Here is a 19,906-nt window from a genome sequence, read left to right on the forward strand (position 1 = left end):
ACATCATGTCATTCACAGGAGCCAATCAACTATGTGCTCAGAAAAAATCAGGGTCAAAAGGGGAATGATGAACTTCATCAGAAACTTTAGAAGAAATAGAAAGGCTTTCAATCAGCAATATATGCATGCAGTTCATGATCACCCTGAAACTATAGAAAAATGAGCATTAAATACACTTCATGATCGATCGTCAGCAACGACCCCAATTCCTCCAAAAATATTTCTAACATACACTAGCAGCCAATCAAATAATGAAATTTTCCTTGCACAATGGTGGACCTAATTGCAATTCTTGTGCATCATAGTTGACATTGACACTTGAGCAACTCTAGCTTTGATCATAGCATGGACCCAAATGAGAGATCTAGTAATGGGAATAGCAATTGTAATTTGCATGCCGTTATCAAATTGCAATTTAGATGTCACATAACATAATAGGGTAAGAAATATGGTGACTTAGGATATGAATAGGCACCGATCCAGGAAACCATTAAAGGGGACTGAATTTTTTTTATACTTTAATTATTTAAATATCTAAGTTCTAAAAAAAATATTTAATAAATAATCTTTTATAGAATTATTTATTAGTTTTGTAACTAAAGTTAAAATTATTTTTTATTTCAAATTATACAAGAAAGAAATACATGTTTATAACTTTTATAAAAAAAATTCAAGTTTTAAAAGATTTTTTTTCTCACAAACACAATAACAATCAAACAACACTCACAATAAAAATAAACAAACACATCAAATATAATAATAACAAAAGTCATCAAGTTTAATAAGAATTATATATAACATATTTATGTTTATAATATAATATTAATAATAATTAAATTTAGGGTGTTGCTAGGTGCACCCAGCATTATTATTGGTGCATTCAACATCCTTTAAAAATTCCAAAAATGCTCCTGCTTTTTTTCTTTGTGCGGATCAAGTTGATCCGTAAAAGACTTGCAAACTAAGTGCAGATCAAGTTGATCTGTGAGTTTTCCATGGATCAAATTGATCCGCCAATCTTTCACGGATCAACTTGATCCGTGTGTTGATTTTACTTTTACGGATCAAGTTTGGCTTACGGATCAAGTTGATCCGTAAGCCTTCTGCAGATCAACAACGGATTAACTTGATAAGGTGTTGGGTCAAATTGTGGATTGGCAAGAATGGGAAGAATTTGAATGTTGGAAAGGATGAATTGCAAGAGATTTCAGAGGATGAATTGGAGCTCGAGAGAGAGGAAGAATGTGAATACAAATTTCAGGAAAATCCAGGAAATAGAGTGTTGGGTCATGCTCAGAAAGTGGAGGGATCAGTGAAGAAGAAGACGAATGCAAGGAAAGAGCAGAGAAAGAGCAAAGAGGAGAGAATGACTATAGAACAAAAGGAGAGGGAGGAGGAGTTGAAACGCTTAAAGAATTCGAAGAAGCAGGAAATACAGGAGAAGGTTAAAAAGATAATGAAGACGGCAGGGATCCATGGTGATGATATTATCCCATTGTCCATGGCAGAAATTTACTTAAGTCATCTCTAACAAGGGTTAATGTTAATTCAAGGAATCCTAGAGCATCGCTATGAACAAGGAATCACAAACAACCATACTATCTTTACAATTAAGGTAGAACACCACACTACAAGCATACATAGAATTATAAGATTCTTATAACAAGTATGTAACATACATATAAGAAGTAAGAATTAAACAAACACTAAGGATGTATTAAGGAATCACAAGTTTCAACAATCACATTTATGATCACACACAAAGAAAATAAGGGATTAGCCTGCACATGTTAACACATTGATTAAACACACTCATTCACAACACACCTGCAAGTTCAAGGTTCTTGACGACATTAATACACACAACAAGTTTTCAAGACCACTTGTATCACCTAATGGCTTGCCATGACTTCTTACCACACTTCACGAATTATAAAGATTGTCAGTCTCATAACTCATGACTCAACAGTGAAATTATGCTATAGCAAACATTAAGGATGCAAGACATATCACAAGCATTATTAAGTCTCATTTAATCATGCAAAAGAAAATACAAATAATAATTCAAGCATGCTCAACAAAAACATTCATAAGTAATCATACAGAATGCACATCAGAATATGGTAAGCACATAACACACTAGTCAAAAGGGTTGACCTGCTCTCATACCACTAAATGTGACACCTTCTATCCTAACATACATATAAATAAGAAAATCATATAAAAATACAGATAAACAAATTCATGTGAGTAAAAAGTTCACATTCGCTTTAATATTACCAAATAAAAATTATTAAAAACATATCTGGCTCAGGACAAGGCCGTTAAAGTTTACAAAAGAAATTTTGTTAAATCAATGAGGTAAAATAAAATAAAATAACATCATGCAATTAAAATAAAAACTGATCCCTAATATCACATCTTATTAGAGTGTTGTGTCTCAACGTCCTCTAGCACGAGGTTCTTTAAAGTCATTCACCTAGTCATCTACTTCCACGAACACAAGGTTCGAGATCATCATAGGATCCAAACACAAATAACACATAGGGAGTGAGATATCATATTTTAAAAAATACAAATAAACAAAGATGTAATAAAAAAAATTATGAAAGTATTTATAACATAGCTCAACTTAACTTAATGATTTTTTCATCCAAATTAGGAGAAATATTATTTAGCAAAGTATATATGTTAAAAAGGGTAAAAGAAAGAAAACATTAACGTATATAATTTTTTTTCTTGATAGTAGAAATATTTTACTTCTCTATTTTATTTTTGGAAGTAGCTACCGATTTGTGATCATTGTTCCTAGTAGCTATTATTTCTTGATCATCCTTGAAACTATCCATTGTTTGTTTTTTTGTCATTATTAAAAGTAGTCACTGCTAACACATGTAGAAAATGAGGAAAAATAGTATGTAAAATGTATGAAAGAAGATAAATTTTGTGAATATGTTGTTCTTGGTAATGTTCACGAAGTGTCTTAAAAATTCTTAACCTAAAACTAATTCTTTTTTTTTTTACAGCCACGTAAAACTAATTCTAAAATGTCACTTTATAATTGGTTTTAAATAGAGTCTAAAAGTGATTTTTATTTAAACCTTCTTTTTAAAACTAATTTTAAAATAAATAGTTTTAAAAGAATTTAAAAAGTTAGACATGATCGTGTTTTGGATCCCTCCATATGAAACTCCCGTATGATGACTATTATACAAAATAATCAAAGGAAAAAAAAGGAATGATCATTATTTTTATTATTTCTAATTATTCTAAATTAAATAATGTTTTAATTATTTCTAATTATTTATCACGGATTTTTCCTTCTCGCCAATGGGCTAAGCACTTAGAATATGCCGCCTGATTTTGCTTTGGAGCCTATAAGCCAAGATTTCTTATGATAGTGTAGTTTTTTGTTGCCTTTTTATTTTCAATCTTGTACCATTAAAGAAAAACGCTTTTAAATTATTGTTAATTGTTTATCACACGTTTGTGCTTTTCTCTTTCATATTGTTTTTATTTATATTATTCATTCTCTTTCATTAAATATATTTAATGAGAAATTAATTCTTATAGTATTTTTTTTCCAGCTTAGTAAGTAGTTGACGATTGCAAATATGATTAGGGTGAAATTAATAACAATAAAATAAATTTATTTTTATTGAATAAAAATTGATTTATTTAATAAAATAAATAAATTTGATCTAATAGTTCTAAATTAAATCTATTACATATATATACACACATGTTTTTAAATTTAATTTAAAATCTAGATTATCATGTAATTTTTGTATAAATTATTATTATTATTAATTTAAAATATAGATTATTATATATATGTATATATATACACACAGAAGCATAGTTTCTTTATTTTTATTTAATAAATATATAAAATTTAATAATTATAAAAAATAAAAAATCATTATTTTAAAAATTAGTCATAAGAAAATAATATTTCATTAATGCTAGACCAGATTTTTTTTTTATCAATAATGCTAGATAAGATTGAATCAAATGAACAACTATTTTGATATCGGTTATTAAGAATTTAGTTAAGTCTAATTTAAAATGATTCAAAATTAAAGTCTGAAGTGGATTAAAATGACTAAATCTAGATTATCATGTAATTTTTGTAAAAATAAATTACTAGTATTAATAATTTAATTTAAAATCTAGACTATTATATTATTATATACACACACACTAATAAGTATAGTTTTTCTATTTCTATTTATTAAGTATATAGAAGTCAATAATTATAAAAATAGAAAATCAATTTTTAAAATTAATCATAAAAAGTAATCTTCGATTAATGTTAGATCATATTGTTTGCTCAATAATGCTACATCAGATTGAATCAAATGAAGAAGTATTTTGATATTGGTTATTAAAAATTTAGTTAAATCTAATTTAAAATGATTCAAAATTTACGTCTCAGAGAGATTTAAAATGATTATGTAAATTTGATTTTACAATGTGGAGCTTTAATTATCATTTTTTAAAAATTTAGTTACATAGTTATAAAATTATGTATAATTTGGAAATATATATTATAGTATATTTTTTTTTATCAATAACTATTCATCAATAATAAATATATTACTTTTAATTAGAAAATTCTTATTTTGATCATTATTATTTATGAAACATATTGTAAAGCAATTAAATTAGAGAAAAAGACTTAAGTGTGTGTGTATATATTTCTTAATTTATATATCAAATTAATAATTAAAGTAAAATATTATAAATCATTTAAAATAGCATCAATAGAATCAATTTAATAGTTAACTAATGTTAAATATGATGAAATTTAATCAACGATTATTTTTAATTGTAATTTTTTTAGAGGAATTAAAACTTTTAATTAATGACTAAATATGATGAATTTAAATTAAGGGCTCTAATGAGATTAAAATCTCCATTAAATTATTTAAAAAACTTAAAGTTTTCTTTAGATAGATGGATAAGATATAGACAAATAGATTGTGAGAGTACTTAGTACTTCTCCCATTGAAAATTCCCTTTGGGAAAACTGCCCCAACTATGAATTAGTGGTTCATAACTAAAGGGTAAAGTCCATGGTGGACTTTGAAATCATATGCTCCACCTGCACCATGAAAATATACCGGCAATAGAAGGTAAACATGGAGTTTACCGGCTTGTCACAGTATTAATAAAATTTTCAAAATTTGCAAAATGATCTCATCTTCATCAACAGTTCAATGTTAATCTCCTTCTCCTTTCTCAGCTTCAAACCTCCTTCTCCTTTCTTTGTTTCTTCCCTTGATTTCTTAATTTCATGCAAAAAAAAAAAAAAAAAAACCCTTCTATTTCAATTTGCTTGTTCATACCTTCATTAGTTGTTTGTTTTGAAAATTGGGGTTTTCTATGTTTGGGTTAGTGTTCGTGTTCTTGTAGTTTAGATTGTGCCATTTTGCCATAACATTACTCCATGCCCACCAAGTCTTTGATGGTTTGCCTAGGACACCTTTCTCTAGCACCGTCGTGGCAAATCTCAAGAAGAGGAGGAGTCACTCGGTTCTGTTTTTGAAATGTTCACTATGCTTGTATGGTTGTGACAACCTAAGGCCACTTCAACCAAACTCTTGTTTACACACTTACCAATTTGTATACAATCTTAGAATTCCTTTTTGTTTATGTTTCTCTTCATCTTGGATGCACGTTTGGCATTCTTGCATATGAATACACAGTGCCAGATCATTCACTGCCTTTATTATTTGCTTCGTTGGGTTCTTGGATTCATCATGATAGTGTGGTTCTACATGTAATTATTGGAATTAATCCATTTTGGGACCAAACTATATCAACATAGGAAATTTAATTGGAGATTTGATGTCAAATATTGTAATGGGTCTGGTGAAGCGTTGGGAAAGGGAGAGATAGAAAAGTGGAGAACCCCAATTTTTCAAATAAAAAATTTGCAAATTAACCACGAGTGTTACTTTTAACCAGAGACTAACTTACATATTTCATAACTTGTGTTATAGTAAAGTCACCGATATTTAATCTCATGTGTTCAATATTTACCTAATTTATCTGACTGTTTCCTTTTATGATCCGCCAATAGACCCACTTGCAAGATGATCCACTGTAGAATCAACCTAACTAAAGAACTTCAACGTCCTTTTTAGTTTTCCTAATCCATAAGCACTCAACCTCATATCTGCTTCCCTTTTAATTCCATATGTTCTACAATGTACTTTATGTTTTAATGTTTCACAAATTCAACCCAAAAGGACCTTCCCCACTTATGTCCTCCCTACTCCCCCTTTCTTTTTCTTCCCTAGCTATTATATTTTCCACCAATCCAATGCACCCCACTTTAATGAGGCACTCAAGTCAATTATTTGCATAATATATATAGTTGCAACAGTTAAAAGTTCAACGGCTCAAAACCCTCATGCTTTTCTACCCAATAAATTATCAAATTCATAAATTTAGAGATAAGTGGAAGAAGTAATCACATATATTAATAATAGAGTAAACAATATTGCAAGACTCAGGTACCATGTTCTTGATGAAAGGCCAACTGTCACAAGACAAAACTACAAACAAAATGGCTTTTTCAAAATCGCATGGTGCATTATGCTGTCTAAGTGCTTTATTTTAGTACATTTTTGTGGCTTTGTCAGGCCACACTACACTGAAATATTTGGATTCTAAAGATTCTTGGATGCTTTCTATTTTGTGGTGCCAGGAGAACTAGTTTTTACAATCATTGTGCGCTTTTTTTTTTTCTTCCACCCTGTATAATTATAATAATAAGTTGTTTTCATATGGTGAATCCTTTAATTTCTTCATCCAATCATGCATTCTTAGCCGAAAAGAAAACTCCAAAAGTGTTATTCTTATCGGCAAAGTCATACTCTGATTATCCTTTTCCTACTGTAACAAATTTTCCACGTTTTCTAGTAATTACACAGGGAATACTGGGAGGAGGCTTATAATTCATGTATCTCACGTACATATGTACAAGTTCAATTATTTTATTTATCATTGAACTAATAGTTGGTTTAAATAACATACAAAAATCAATTACCCCGTCAAATCATGGTGATATTATATAAAGTATAAATAACAAATTATTATTTTACCTTTGTCATAAAATTATAATTGATTATTTTTTATCTTAATGTTAATTTAAACACACATAATAGTTCTTTTACATTGATCTAAGTCAAATTGAGTTTTTTAAACTTTGTTAATTAAAAAACATGATTGAAAAATAAAATTTTATCAAAAGTAATCAATCAAATTTTTAAATAAAAATTAATAATCAAGTCGACAAATATGTCACACACATAAATTGTTAAAGTAAGATTAGTTCATATAATCGATATAAAATATCCTCATAACATGTTATATTTATTTTTAAAAAATTACTTTATAATTATATACACGAATATAAATATAATATACAAATAAAAATCATTTAATTATAATACATATTGCTATTACGTATGAATTGTAAAATTTAACACAAACCATATGAAAATAAACGTAACATGATATATTCTTTTTTGTAAAATTTAGCTGTGTATGTAGTTTCTTGTGGTGGATACTATATGTGTGCAGTTAATGTTAATGAATATAAATTTCGTAAGTATGTCATTTGTCAATTCGTATTTGTAATTAATAATGACAATGAAAATATGTGTGAGTGATCGATATTTTGGGTTTTTGGTTGCATCACTTTATTTATGAGATGTCTCAACAGAAACAAACGTATTATGAAAATATCTTACACATTTGGTCTTACGATAGTTGAAGTGTCATCTCCATTCTCCAAGCAAGGATCAATACAAAGATTTTTGTGTTACATGAGATAGCTGAAATCTGCTCCAGGTAATTAAGGTACAATGTCCCATCCACCTACCCCCCTAAAATGAATCCCAACAAAAAAAAAAGTCCAGTTTTTTCTTCTTCTTTTTTTGTCAATTAATGTTCAGTTTTTTTTTTTCATGTGATAGATGTTTGCAATTAATGATAATAAAATTGAAAGAAGAGTATTTTTTTGGGTACACAAATTGAAATACTAGTATTTTTTTATAAATGCATAGTGCATACAATACTACAATGATATTTTTTAACTAAGAGAAATGATATATGTTTAGAACTTAATTTTTTTTGCACTATTGTAAGACATTTTCCCATGTCAAATAATAAGAAAATATGATTAATATGAATTTTATAATATTTATTGCAAAAAATAACCAAATTTATTATTAGCACATGTCCTAATTTTATTTTCAAGTAATAATAAGTCTCTGCCCAAAAAGTAATAATAAATCAATAATACTGAATTGACACATGTTTGGATAGGTGGTGGGGTTATTATTGTTTCACTGTGAAAGCAAAGTAATTCTTTGTTGCTTCTCCATTTTCAATTATTCATAATAAGTTTTGGGACTAAAATTCATTTTGCTTGGCATCCAAACATGTACTTGGATAGCTCTAACTGAGTCATGGGGCAAAGTGCCGGAGCTTGGATTCCTCAATTTTGAACGTTAATGTTTCTGTTTGTTTCATTTTCGTGTACCTTCTTTTTTTCGCTTTGTCATTTTGTTGGAGCCTTCTTTCCCCTGTCCACATGTTTACATGCTGCATCATTTTACGGATGATGTCAAAGATGTCTGTTATTACAAATGTTAGTTAATAAAATAAAAAGTATTTATCACAATAAGAACATAAATATTTTTTGCTATTATTTTTCTAGAGAAATGGACCATATATATGTTTTCCCTGTGTAATTTTTTTTTAGTACGTGACCATTAATCTCTTATTTTTATAAATTAAAGTACTTTATGCAAATAATTTAAAATGCTTGATGAAATATAATAAATATCCCATAATTAATATCTCCACGTGAGTAGATGAACTAGTAGAAAGTTGTCCTAATTTAATTGATAGTTTTAAGTTAAAATATTAATAGACATTCATTTTAAATATAAAAGTTTTCATACAATCAATTAATGAAAAACATTTTTAGTGAAATTGTTAAGGAAATTGATTAATTATCATAAAAAATTTATATATATATAGTTGCAATTACATAATAATGTTAAGAAAATTTTAGAACATTAATACATATATTATTTATTTAAGGAAAATTTATTTGACTTACATCTAAATAGGATAATTTTTTCTCTTGGGTTAGAGATTGTCTTTCAATTTGCTGAGGCATAGACTAATTATGCTAGCAGTGTGTGGCTATTATTAATTCAAAAAAATTTTACACACGAAAAAAAACGCATCAATCCTATGAATTACTCTAAATAGGATATGTCAAACTAAAGAACAATTCAATAATTTAATGTATTTAGAGTATTTACTATTTAATAAAATATTTATTTTTCATTTAAAATCATATGTATATTTTATGAGATGTAATAATATTTGAGTTAAATAAAATTCTTCTTTTATTTAATCAAGAGATATCTAAAGATGTACAGCATTTCTTACTTCAGATTCAACTAACTCTCTCCTAGCATATTAGTCATTTTTGGAATAAAATTCTTCTTCTAGGAACAATAAAGTGTTAACCTTGATTTTAAGTGTTCTTATAGTATTTTCTTGAGTAGTTGATTGATTACTAAATGAATAAAATATTATGTATACTTATTATCTTACTTAAATTTTTTAATACAATATAAAAAAATAGGAAAAGAACAAAAATATAACGTTCCCCTCACCTGATCTGTTCTTGAGCAATGTATTATTGTATAAGAAAGAAAACAAAAACAACAGGCAGATTTGCTCCACACTCTTTGCTGGCCTCTCCTCTCAACCTTCTCTCTCTTACATACTTTTCTTCATAGTGCTAAATTTTCTATTCATCTCACATTCTCACTCTCCTCAATTCTTTTTCTTTTCTCTTCTCTCTTCTTCAACTTCATTCAAAACTTTCACCTTTCTCTCTCTTCACAAACGGTGCCGGAAAAGTCCATTCTTTTTCTCAATTCCCCGGCAAAACAAATGCGACCCACTTTCTAGAACCTCGCCGTGTGCCGGAAAGTTCACTCCTTTCTCACTTTTCCGCAGCAATGTCAATCTTCGACGGAGCTTTCATGAACACGCAACTCTCCAAGCACACTTCGATCTTCGGCCTCCGTCTCTGGGTCGTGATCGGAATTCTCATCGGAGTCTTCATCGTCTTCACGCTCTTCCTCCTCTCCCTCTGCCTTGTCTCTCGCCGGAACCGCCGCCGCTCCGGCGCAGGCACCGGCTACAAGGTCGCCGGAGGCGCCGACGCGGCGAAGGACATCCACACGATCGTGCACCTTCCCGGGCCCCACATGCTCCGGCCTCCGGCGCCGGAGATCCACGTGGAGATGGGGAAGAAGACGGAGCACCGGGTGGTGGTGCAGTGCGATAGGGTTTCAAGTGAGGAGAGTAAGGTCACGGTGGGGAGTGGGTGTGAAACGACGTCGTCTTTTGGAAGTGGGAGTGTTGGTGGGCCTGGGCCTGGGCTTGGGCCTGAGGTTTCACATCTTGGGTGGGGGAGGTGGTACACTCTGAGGGAGCTTGAGGATGCCACTGGAGGGTTGAGTCCTGAAAATGTGGTTGGTGAAGGTGGCTATGGCATTGTCTATCATGGGGTACTCAATGATGGTACCAAAATTGCTGTCAAGAACCTCTTGAATAACAAGTAAGTCTTTTTTTTCCTTTCAATTTTCTCTTAATATGCTTGGTTTTCACATGAATTTAGTGATGTCAAATTGAGTTTAATATGCATGACTAAGTTTTTGAGTAAATAGTGTATGCTCTCAAGGTGTAAAAGATTTTTATACCGTCATCCAATCACAAACTGATCATGCATGATAAGCTGATAAGTTTATTGACTTTTATAATAACTATCTTAAAAGTGATATCATCGATGGTTTCTTATTGATTGGTAGTATAAAAACCGAGTTCAATTTCTATAAATTATCTGTTACACTATCAATCAAGAAGAAATTATCGTTGATATGAGTTTTAAGGTAGTTATTATTAAGTCAACCAAATTACCATATATGGTGATTTTGTAATTTGATGACAGTGTAAATGACATTATATTGTGAGTGTATGTATTATTTATTGTAACAAGTTAGCTACACTACCGTTCCTTTTCAATTAGTCTTTGTTGCAAGTTTGATTTTGGAGTGGTCTTCAAAAATATCAAGAAAAATGAACTTCTAGTTTATTTGTGTATTATTGATAACTTTTTCTGTTGAGTCTGTATCCTTTTCTGTTATTGATGTTGTGTGATGAGTGTCCAAATATTTCTTTCTCACGGATGAGATGCAATTTCAACCTTGTATGAGCTGGCTTTTCTTAATTTGGTTCACAGATGATGAAAAATTGGTTTATGATATTTTGACCTTGTGTTGCCCGTTGATATTGTGAATCTGGGGAAGGACAATGCAAATGGTTTGTTTTTTGTTGCGTCCTACTTGGTTGGCAACAAGTTTTATAAACTTTTTGCTTGAAATACTAGTTGTAAATATTCAGCTGCCTCTAGTATAATTGAAATGATTTAGACATGTTGTTTGTTATTCTCTTCAATGATTGTCCTGGTGGCAACCAACTGTATTTATCCTTTGCAGTGATATCTGCTTTTTGTTGTAGGGCACTGTTTGCTTCTTTTACTTTAAATAGTGTTTCTACTTTTTAACTTTTGTGTGTGTGTGTTATCCTTGTCTGGTATTTTTAGAAGTTATCCTTTAAGTGAGTCACTCATGTGAAGAAAAGAATAATTTTTCTTTTGATCTCCTTGTTCCTATACTACTGAATTGATAATGTTTCATTTATTAGGAGTTTTTCACTCTTATTTATATCATTTGATTTTTCTGTCACTTCTCTTATTTGATTATTTCATGTTGCTATCTAGTGAAGTTTTCCCGGTCCTGGTCTTGTATTTGTCTTCCTCAGAAATAAATACCTCATGTTTAACTTATTTTCAGGGGACAAGCTGAGAAAGAATTTAAAGTAGAGGTAGAAGCAATTGGTCGAGTGCGACACAAAAATCTTGTTAGGTTGCTTGGATACTGTGTCGAGGGAGCCTACAGGTATTGATTTCTTCTCTTAAAAACTAAAAAGAAAAAAATTGATGCTATCAATTTTGTTCGGTTTGACAAGATGTAAGATTTGAAGTGTGGCACTGTTTTCACAGGATGCTTGTGTATGAGTATGTAGACAATGGCAATCTAGAACAATGGCTGCATGGGGATGTTGGAGCTGTAAGCCCTTTGACATGGAACATACGGATGAACATTATATTGGGAACAGCAAGAGGGTACCGTATTTGTGATTAATCTTCATACAGTGGAATCTATGATGATGCTTGATTGTTTTGATCACTGTACTTTTTGTTTGTCTTTTCAGATTGGCCTATCTTCATGAGGGTCTTGAACCAAAAGTTGTCCACCGAGATGTGAAATCAAGTAACATACTCATTGATCGCCAATGGAACTCCAAGGTTTCTGATTTTGGGCTTGCTAAGCTTTTATGTTCTGAGAATAGTTATGTCACAACTCGAGTGATGGGAACATTTGGGTTAGTATGATTAAGCTAAGCATTATCCTATCTCTCTCTTACCAAATTATAATTAGTTTTAAGTTCCTGTATGATTGCAATGTGTAAGTGGTTCCAAATTTTTAAAGGTAAAATGATATTGATTCTCTCCTTTTTCTTTTTCTGTAGTTATGTTGCACCAGAATATGCATGCACCGGAATGCTAACTGAGAAGAGTGATATTTATAGCTTTGGGATACTTATCATGGAGATAATTACCGGAAGAAGCCCTGTTGATTATAGTAGACCACAAGGAGAGGTTAGAGGCCCTCGCCAATAAAAGACCATAGTTAACATTTATGCTATCTTCTCTCTTTTTTGGGCTAACTATGCATGTTGGAACAATTACAGGTTAATTTAATAGAATGGTTGAAGACTATGGTTGGGAATCGAAAATCTGAGGAAGTAGTTGATCCTAAGCTCCCTGAGATGCCATCTTCAAAGGCTCTTAAACGCGCTTTGTTGATTGCTCTTCGGTGTGTTGATCCTGATGCAACCAAGAGGCCTAAAATGGGACATGTGATCCACATGCTTGAAGCAGATGACCTGTTATTCCATACTGTATGTTCTTTTTACCTTCTTATACTTTATACATTATATTTGATTGGAATAAAAACATTGCTATGAAGTGATACTCACTTTCTTTTCTATAGGAACAAAGAACTGAGGGAGAGTCTTCCCGTTCCTATCAAAGTGAGCAAAGGGACTCAAATTTAGATAAGAGAAGAGATGGAGGTGCCATTGATAAAAGTGAAGATGCTAGTACTAGATGGAGATGATAACAAGCTGATAATTTAATGGAACTACGTGCTTATTTTTTGGTCTCTATTAGTTTGCCAATTCTTGTGTGTAGGTTAATTTAAAAAAATGATAGTATCTTTTTTTCTCTCTTTATTATATAGTTTTCCATTGTTGTTATCAGCCCCAGCTTGGGATTCATATTCAAGTGTATACTCTGATTCGTTATTATAAAAATAAAAATATTTATGACTATCTGTTCACAGGACAATGTTAGATAAGAATTAAAGAAAAAGGGTACCTTCAATAAAATTGAGTAAGTTTCCTTAGGCTCATACATTTTTGGATTTTTGTAATTATCATGGACCCATCATAAGATGGTTGGGTTGCTTGGCATTTTGAGTGTAAAACTGGTGTCCCCACTTTAATATGCTCAACTCATTGAACAGACCCACAATCCAGCTATCTAGAAAGCAATTAGATTGCACCATCATTGCCAACTCCCCATAGTTGGATGCTTGTGGTAAATGGACCTGTTCTCATTGCCGGCTATAACCATTATGAAATATCAACATTTGTCAGCTACTTTTTGTCACTTTGGCTTATAGATTACTCCATTGTACAAGCAGGCAATGAAATAGTAGCACAAGGGAAGGCTCCTTGGATTTGGTTATTGGCTTAGGCTGTGCTATCAAAACTAATACAAACTTTATCCATAGAGGCTCAATAGCCTGAACTGACTAGAAAATAATACATTCTTCTTGTACATCATTGCATATTTGCTTTCTCCAATCTCTTGTTAGTTTCTTATATTGCACCAAGTCCTATAATAGAACCAACCCCTCATAAAGGCACCAAGTGCAAACATCTCTTCCATGTTACTCTACCAGTTCACTCATGTACTTTTTACCTTTACCTTTGTTTTGGACCAAAATTTTCAGCAAACTACAAAGTTCAAACAATTTGAGTAGGCCATTACAACCTTTGGAGACCTAGCTTGATCATGTGCATATCTGTACTTTAGGGGCCTGATGTCGGCTTGGGTAAGAATCACCGTAGCTGTCAAAAGAGCCAGAAAAGCATGAGATTCTTAGACAGTGTAAACAAATGGACCAAATGCAAAGAAGGCAGTGTAAAATAATATTCTTATATATAAGAGGAGTACTAGTAACATATTTTTTTTTATTGATTAAAATCTATTAAAAATTACGAAATCATGATTAAATAAGAAATGAGATTCACATAATTTCATGATTTTTAATAAATTTCAATAAATAAAAAAGTGTATTAAAAAAGAGTAGAGTGTACTATTAGCCTTTCAGTTTCTATATTACACTAATCTATGTGTAACATACTAGAATTGAATGGTCGCGGTGTGAGACAGTGTGCTTATTCTACCCCACCTTATGCCTACCACGTGATGCTTCCAGTATTGATAAGCATAAGCTCATCTAGTATATACTTTTCTCTTTTTATAGAAAAAACCATTTATTTTAATAACCTTTTATGCAATAATGTTTGTTTTGATGTTGGCTCAGTACACCCAAATGGAGAAACTGTAATAGGGAACTGTGGAGCAAACAATTTTTAATTGCCAGCACACGAATAACAAACACACTCATGGTTCTATTATTTTCATGTTTGAAATCCTATATATGATAATGCTAAGTTAATTGTTTGTTGATTACCGACGCATATTAATTAGTTAATGAACTAATAACATGTATTTTGTTATAAAAACAAAATGTTATATTAATTAGTAAGCAATGGATACACGTTGTTAATCTTACTCATCTTCTTGACCTGAAAGTTATGTGTAAGATATTATATTTAGAAGAAACATTTCCCAATCTCATTCTTTCTGTATATTCGTTGCTCTGTTATGATGTTTCTTGATTGGCTTATCATTTACATAACCTTTCAAGCATAAAAAGGGCAAAGTGGCAAACTAAATGTACTAATAAATATTGGTAGCATATGGTTTAGAGAGAAACACCATTATTTGGTGAATAATCTTGGGGCAGCGTGGAATATACAATTGAAACTTGGTTATTCCTAAAAAAAAATTAAAAATGCCAACCCTTGTTTGAACTTTGAAGTGTTGCAATTTGCTGACAAATTCATTCATTGTCATGTTGAAAGAGCGTGCACTCATGTCATGTGATGTTTTAATGGATCGTTAACGTATTGTCTTTTCTGGTAGGCCATGTACTATTAACTACTAACATTTTGCCATATGCCTTGAAAATGTCTTCCTATTAGAAGTGGGAGGTTTTTCTACTAAAGATGCTGAAAACAAATATCTAAAAAAATTGAAAATGGTTTTTTTAAAACTATTTTTCGAAATGCATCTTAATTGAATCACGTGGTAATAATAGATATAATAATTTGAAATCTTTTTACAACATATTACAAATCTTTTAATTTATTAAACAAGAAAAAAATGAAATACAATCTATGTTTTTAAAATATTAAATGTATTTAATTTTTTTTATGTAATACTTATTTCATAGAATATTAGTGGGATAGGTAGAAGGATATAAGATGATTGTGACAAATTTAGTAGATAAACTAGCTAAAAATTAAAAATCTAGCTGAATATTTATAGTTGATAAATGATAAGCTAGTTAATTAAATTAAAAAGCGTTTAACAAAATTATAAAAAGGCATTTATTTACTTGGTCATAACTTGAAAGTTGAAATAAGATAAGCTGGTAACTATATATATCTTCAAATACTTATCACTTTTATATTTTAATTGTTTTAAAAGAATTTATCATCTTTTTTTCAAAAGTAAAATATCCTCCTAATCAAAAGTCATAGAGACATGTAAGTGAGTTGTCTCTTCCAATAAAATCTTCTATATACGTAAATCATGAAATCCAATCCTTACCAGCATGTTTAAAGAACCCAACAATTTATTAATTGTGCTGGATAAATTTTAGGATACTATTTTTATTGTAAACTTTTTTATTAAATGAAATGAGATAATATGGATAAATTTATATTATAATTTTAATGATTTTATATTATAGAGAAACGTTTGGCAAGAGAGTAGAGACAGAGAGTATTAGGTGTTTCCGAAGATAATAAAGATAGATGAAGAATTCAAATAAGCATGATCATTGCCATCCTTAAATCCTGTTATTTGTGGTGTTTGTTATTAACAGATTGTGCATGATGATTCAATGTTTTGTGCGGGGAAAATTCTGAAGTCATAGGGCGTTGGCCTATGGTCATGTGAAATAATTGGGTTTAGTAATAACATTACCAGCGTTTGCTTTATTTTACTTACATTGGCCTAAGTAGGCTTATAGAGCCCAAAACAAATATTTTGTTAAAATAAAAAAATAATACAATCTATTGATTTTTTGGTATAAATCAGAAGTATCAAACCTAATTCTACTATAAGCAAATAAAATATCATCATTATAGACTATAAAACTCATAATTCAAACTCAAAATACTAATCAAATTAAAATAATTTTAAATCAGTTGATTTATGCATAAACTCAGTGACACAGTTCATTCATTAAATTTAATCACATATTTTAACTTTTGTCTCATATTTCATCATTATATCTTGTATTAAAAAAAATCATCAAATTCATATCAAAAGTTATTAATTTTGTTATAATAAGTATTAATTAATCAGACCTGGGAACACATTACATTAAATAGCGCAAGCGAATAATTGACTGTGTACTAAATATGATTTCTTTACAAAGATTGTGTTGAATTGATAAAAAAAGTTTGAGAAAAATTGAAAAAAAATATTTAACAAAAGTAGAACTAGTTGAGGGACATTAATTATTATGTTATATGGTTTTTATATGCTGGACATGCCTTTACGTGTTATAGTTCTATGAATATTAAACCTTCAAGTTGAATTATGTATGTGTGTAACATCTTTTTTCTAAAATTCTTGGGAGAACATGTTCGCACACGTGGTTAGCTGTTCATATTCATTTGGCACTAGAGTAGTGGGAATGCCAAGTGTTTTCTGCATTTAAACAAAAATTTATAAAGTTTCTTGCAATCAAACATAATTGATCACAAAGCGATGCCATCAAGAAACTACTATTCGATATACTCATTCATTCATTTATCATCATATGATCGTTAATAAAAAGGAAAAGAAAAGAAAACGAGAAGATAGCATGACGTGTGGTTCTTTTCATGCATATTTGGTAGAAAGGGATTAATGCCTTTCTTTTGAGCTATTATAGTGATGGGGGTATTTGATCTTTTTGAGGGAAAAAGGTTTTGTGTTCCATGCCTAATTCTGTTCATGCCAACTATTAACGCTTATCTTCTAAGGTGTACCACGTTTCAAAACATGAGTGCTTGTTTTGGCTTAAATGCTCCAAATTAAGGTGCTTTTTTTCTACTCATCTTTGCTTAGAGGTGGAGATAAGGAGACAACCTTACTAAGGGGAGCAAGGAATATTAGAACACCCTGTTTGGGAAAGGATCATGTATGTTTGTGGACAAAGATGACACAGGGCCAAGATTGTTGTTTCCGGGAAATATAGAAAGGGACAACATTTCTCAAAAAGGGAGTGTAACTGTAAATTTCTTATCTTAAATGATAATAATATGTATCATAAGGAATCTTCTTAAAAGAAAGCTAAAGTTGTTTGAAAAAAAAAAAAGAAAAATAGTTATATGCTTGTACCTAAAAAGTAAGTTGATAACTGGCATAAAAAGTAAGTTGATAACTGGCATAAAAAGTAAGTTGATAACTGGCATGGGTGTTCCAATATGAATTAAATCATTTTACACTGTGAAATTTACTCAACAAAACTTTTTAAAAAAAATGCTGAAACAAAAAAAAACAATTTATTGTTTGATTTGATTTTTTTATTTGTTATTAGTGTGAAAATCGAAATCAAACAATTTATAGATATATTTGATTATTAGGATGTGATATGATAAAATAATATAAAATATGATAGTGCCAAAAATGATGATAATTATAATAACAAGTGATATAATAATGATAACATTGTGGTAATGATAATTATAATAATAGAAGATGATGAGCTATCCAAAATCAGATTTAAATTGATTATATACCAGTCATTATTAGTTAAATTTATTCATATTTTACGTACCATATGAATCTCTCCCTTCACACACAGATTAGTCACAGGACTCACACATAGCTAATTTGTATGGCTTGATTTGTGTTCTTGTAGGGAAGAGGATAATTGGATCCATTTTTCTTAACTTGGGGAATGGTTACATATTTTACGTACGATATGGATTCTATGTCATGATGTCATCTGCAATCTATTTTCTGGTTATTAAGTTGGAAAATGAAGTTAAACTTGTCTGTTTTACAAGTGCTCACAAGTGATGATGTAATTTAGAGGAAATGTGCGGCATATCGACATTGAAGGCTGAAGGGTGATGCATCCTACCTTATTAATTATTATTAATAAACTAAAACAATGAAAAGTGTCATGTGGAGTGGGCCCCACTCTCTGACGTTTCTTCAACGGTCATTTCTTTGGGCTTAGCACATTGGTTTAAAATATATTTTTTATAGTTGTAATAAATTTATTTATTTTTAGTTGGTTTTTTATTTAAAAAATTTATATGAAAATAATTTTTATTTTCTAATTTTATTATTTCATACGCAACGTATGAAAGTGACTAAAAAATATATATAACATTTTTATAGTAAATACATGATATATGTATGGAAAATTATTATTTGATTATAAATTATTATATATAATAAATTTATTAATTCTATAATATTTATCTTTAAAATATATTAGTAATAATTTTTATTAATTTAGAGTGAAAAAACTTTTGTACTAATAATATATGTAAAGCAAGCTCTTAAAATAAAATTAAAAATTTCTTCCTTAATTTTCTTGGTGAAACTGCCCATCTATATGAATCGTTCAATTAAAATTTGGAAGCCAAAATGATCCGTTCAATTAGCCCGTTGAAATGAATGATATTGCAGATAAGCTCGTCAAATTTCAACGCTCCTGCCGACAATTTTTTTAATAATAAAGAAACATTATAATGAGCCCAAATTAAAAGAATATCATTAAAATAATAAAATATAGTAATACTATAAAATACTATATTTATTTTAATAAATAAAGTGAATTTAAAATTATTATTTTTAAGTATAAACAATTAAATTTTAAGGAAAAAAACATAAATCTTAAAAATTAAAAGTAATAATTTTGAATATACAGACAGTTATATTTCAATAGATTTAAAATCATTATTTTAAAAATGTAAATAAAATAAAATTTAGAAATAATACGAAACTTAAAAAGAAAATAAGTAAATTTTTTAGAGTAAAATCTATGCTTTTTTCAATAAATAAATAAAATAAAATCGATGCCTAAAAAATGTAATAATCTTAATTATATTGTTTTCTATTTTTTAAAATTAAAATTTAAAAAATTCTCACACGCATTAACTGTGATAATTTAAAGAGAAAGAGTACAGAACAGAACTATGATAAGACTGAAAATACTTTTGGGAAAAAAAATAATCTCACAACGTGTTGTTTAGGTCAACAAAAATATGATTAACGAAATAAATACGATGGGCAACGGAC

General features: G+C 29.7%; 1 protein-coding gene across 1 annotated transcript; it reads left to right on the forward strand.

Moving 5' to 3' along the window:
- The first annotated feature begins 9,753 nt into the window (after nucleotides 1-9,753).
- On the forward strand, nucleotides 9,754-13,574 carry LOC114395229 (probable serine/threonine-protein kinase At1g01540). Its single transcript, XM_028356950.1, has 7 exons — nucleotides 9,754-10,669; nucleotides 11,964-12,068; nucleotides 12,173-12,295; nucleotides 12,385-12,555; nucleotides 12,703-12,832; nucleotides 12,925-13,134; nucleotides 13,227-13,574. Exons 1-7 carry the CDS (start codon nucleotides 10,065-10,067, stop codon nucleotides 13,350-13,352), a joined length of 1,470 nt encoding a protein of 489 aa, XP_028212751.1. The 5' UTR covers nucleotides 9,754-10,064; the 3' UTR covers nucleotides 13,353-13,574.
- The last annotated feature ends 6,332 nt before the right edge of the window (nucleotides 13,575-19,906 follow it).

Source organism: Glycine soja, chromosome 18 (assembly GCF_004193775.1).
Source record: "Glycine soja cultivar W05 chromosome 18, ASM419377v2, whole genome shotgun sequence".
Classification (NCBI taxonomy): domain Eukaryota; kingdom Viridiplantae; phylum Streptophyta; class Magnoliopsida; order Fabales; family Fabaceae; genus Glycine; species Glycine soja.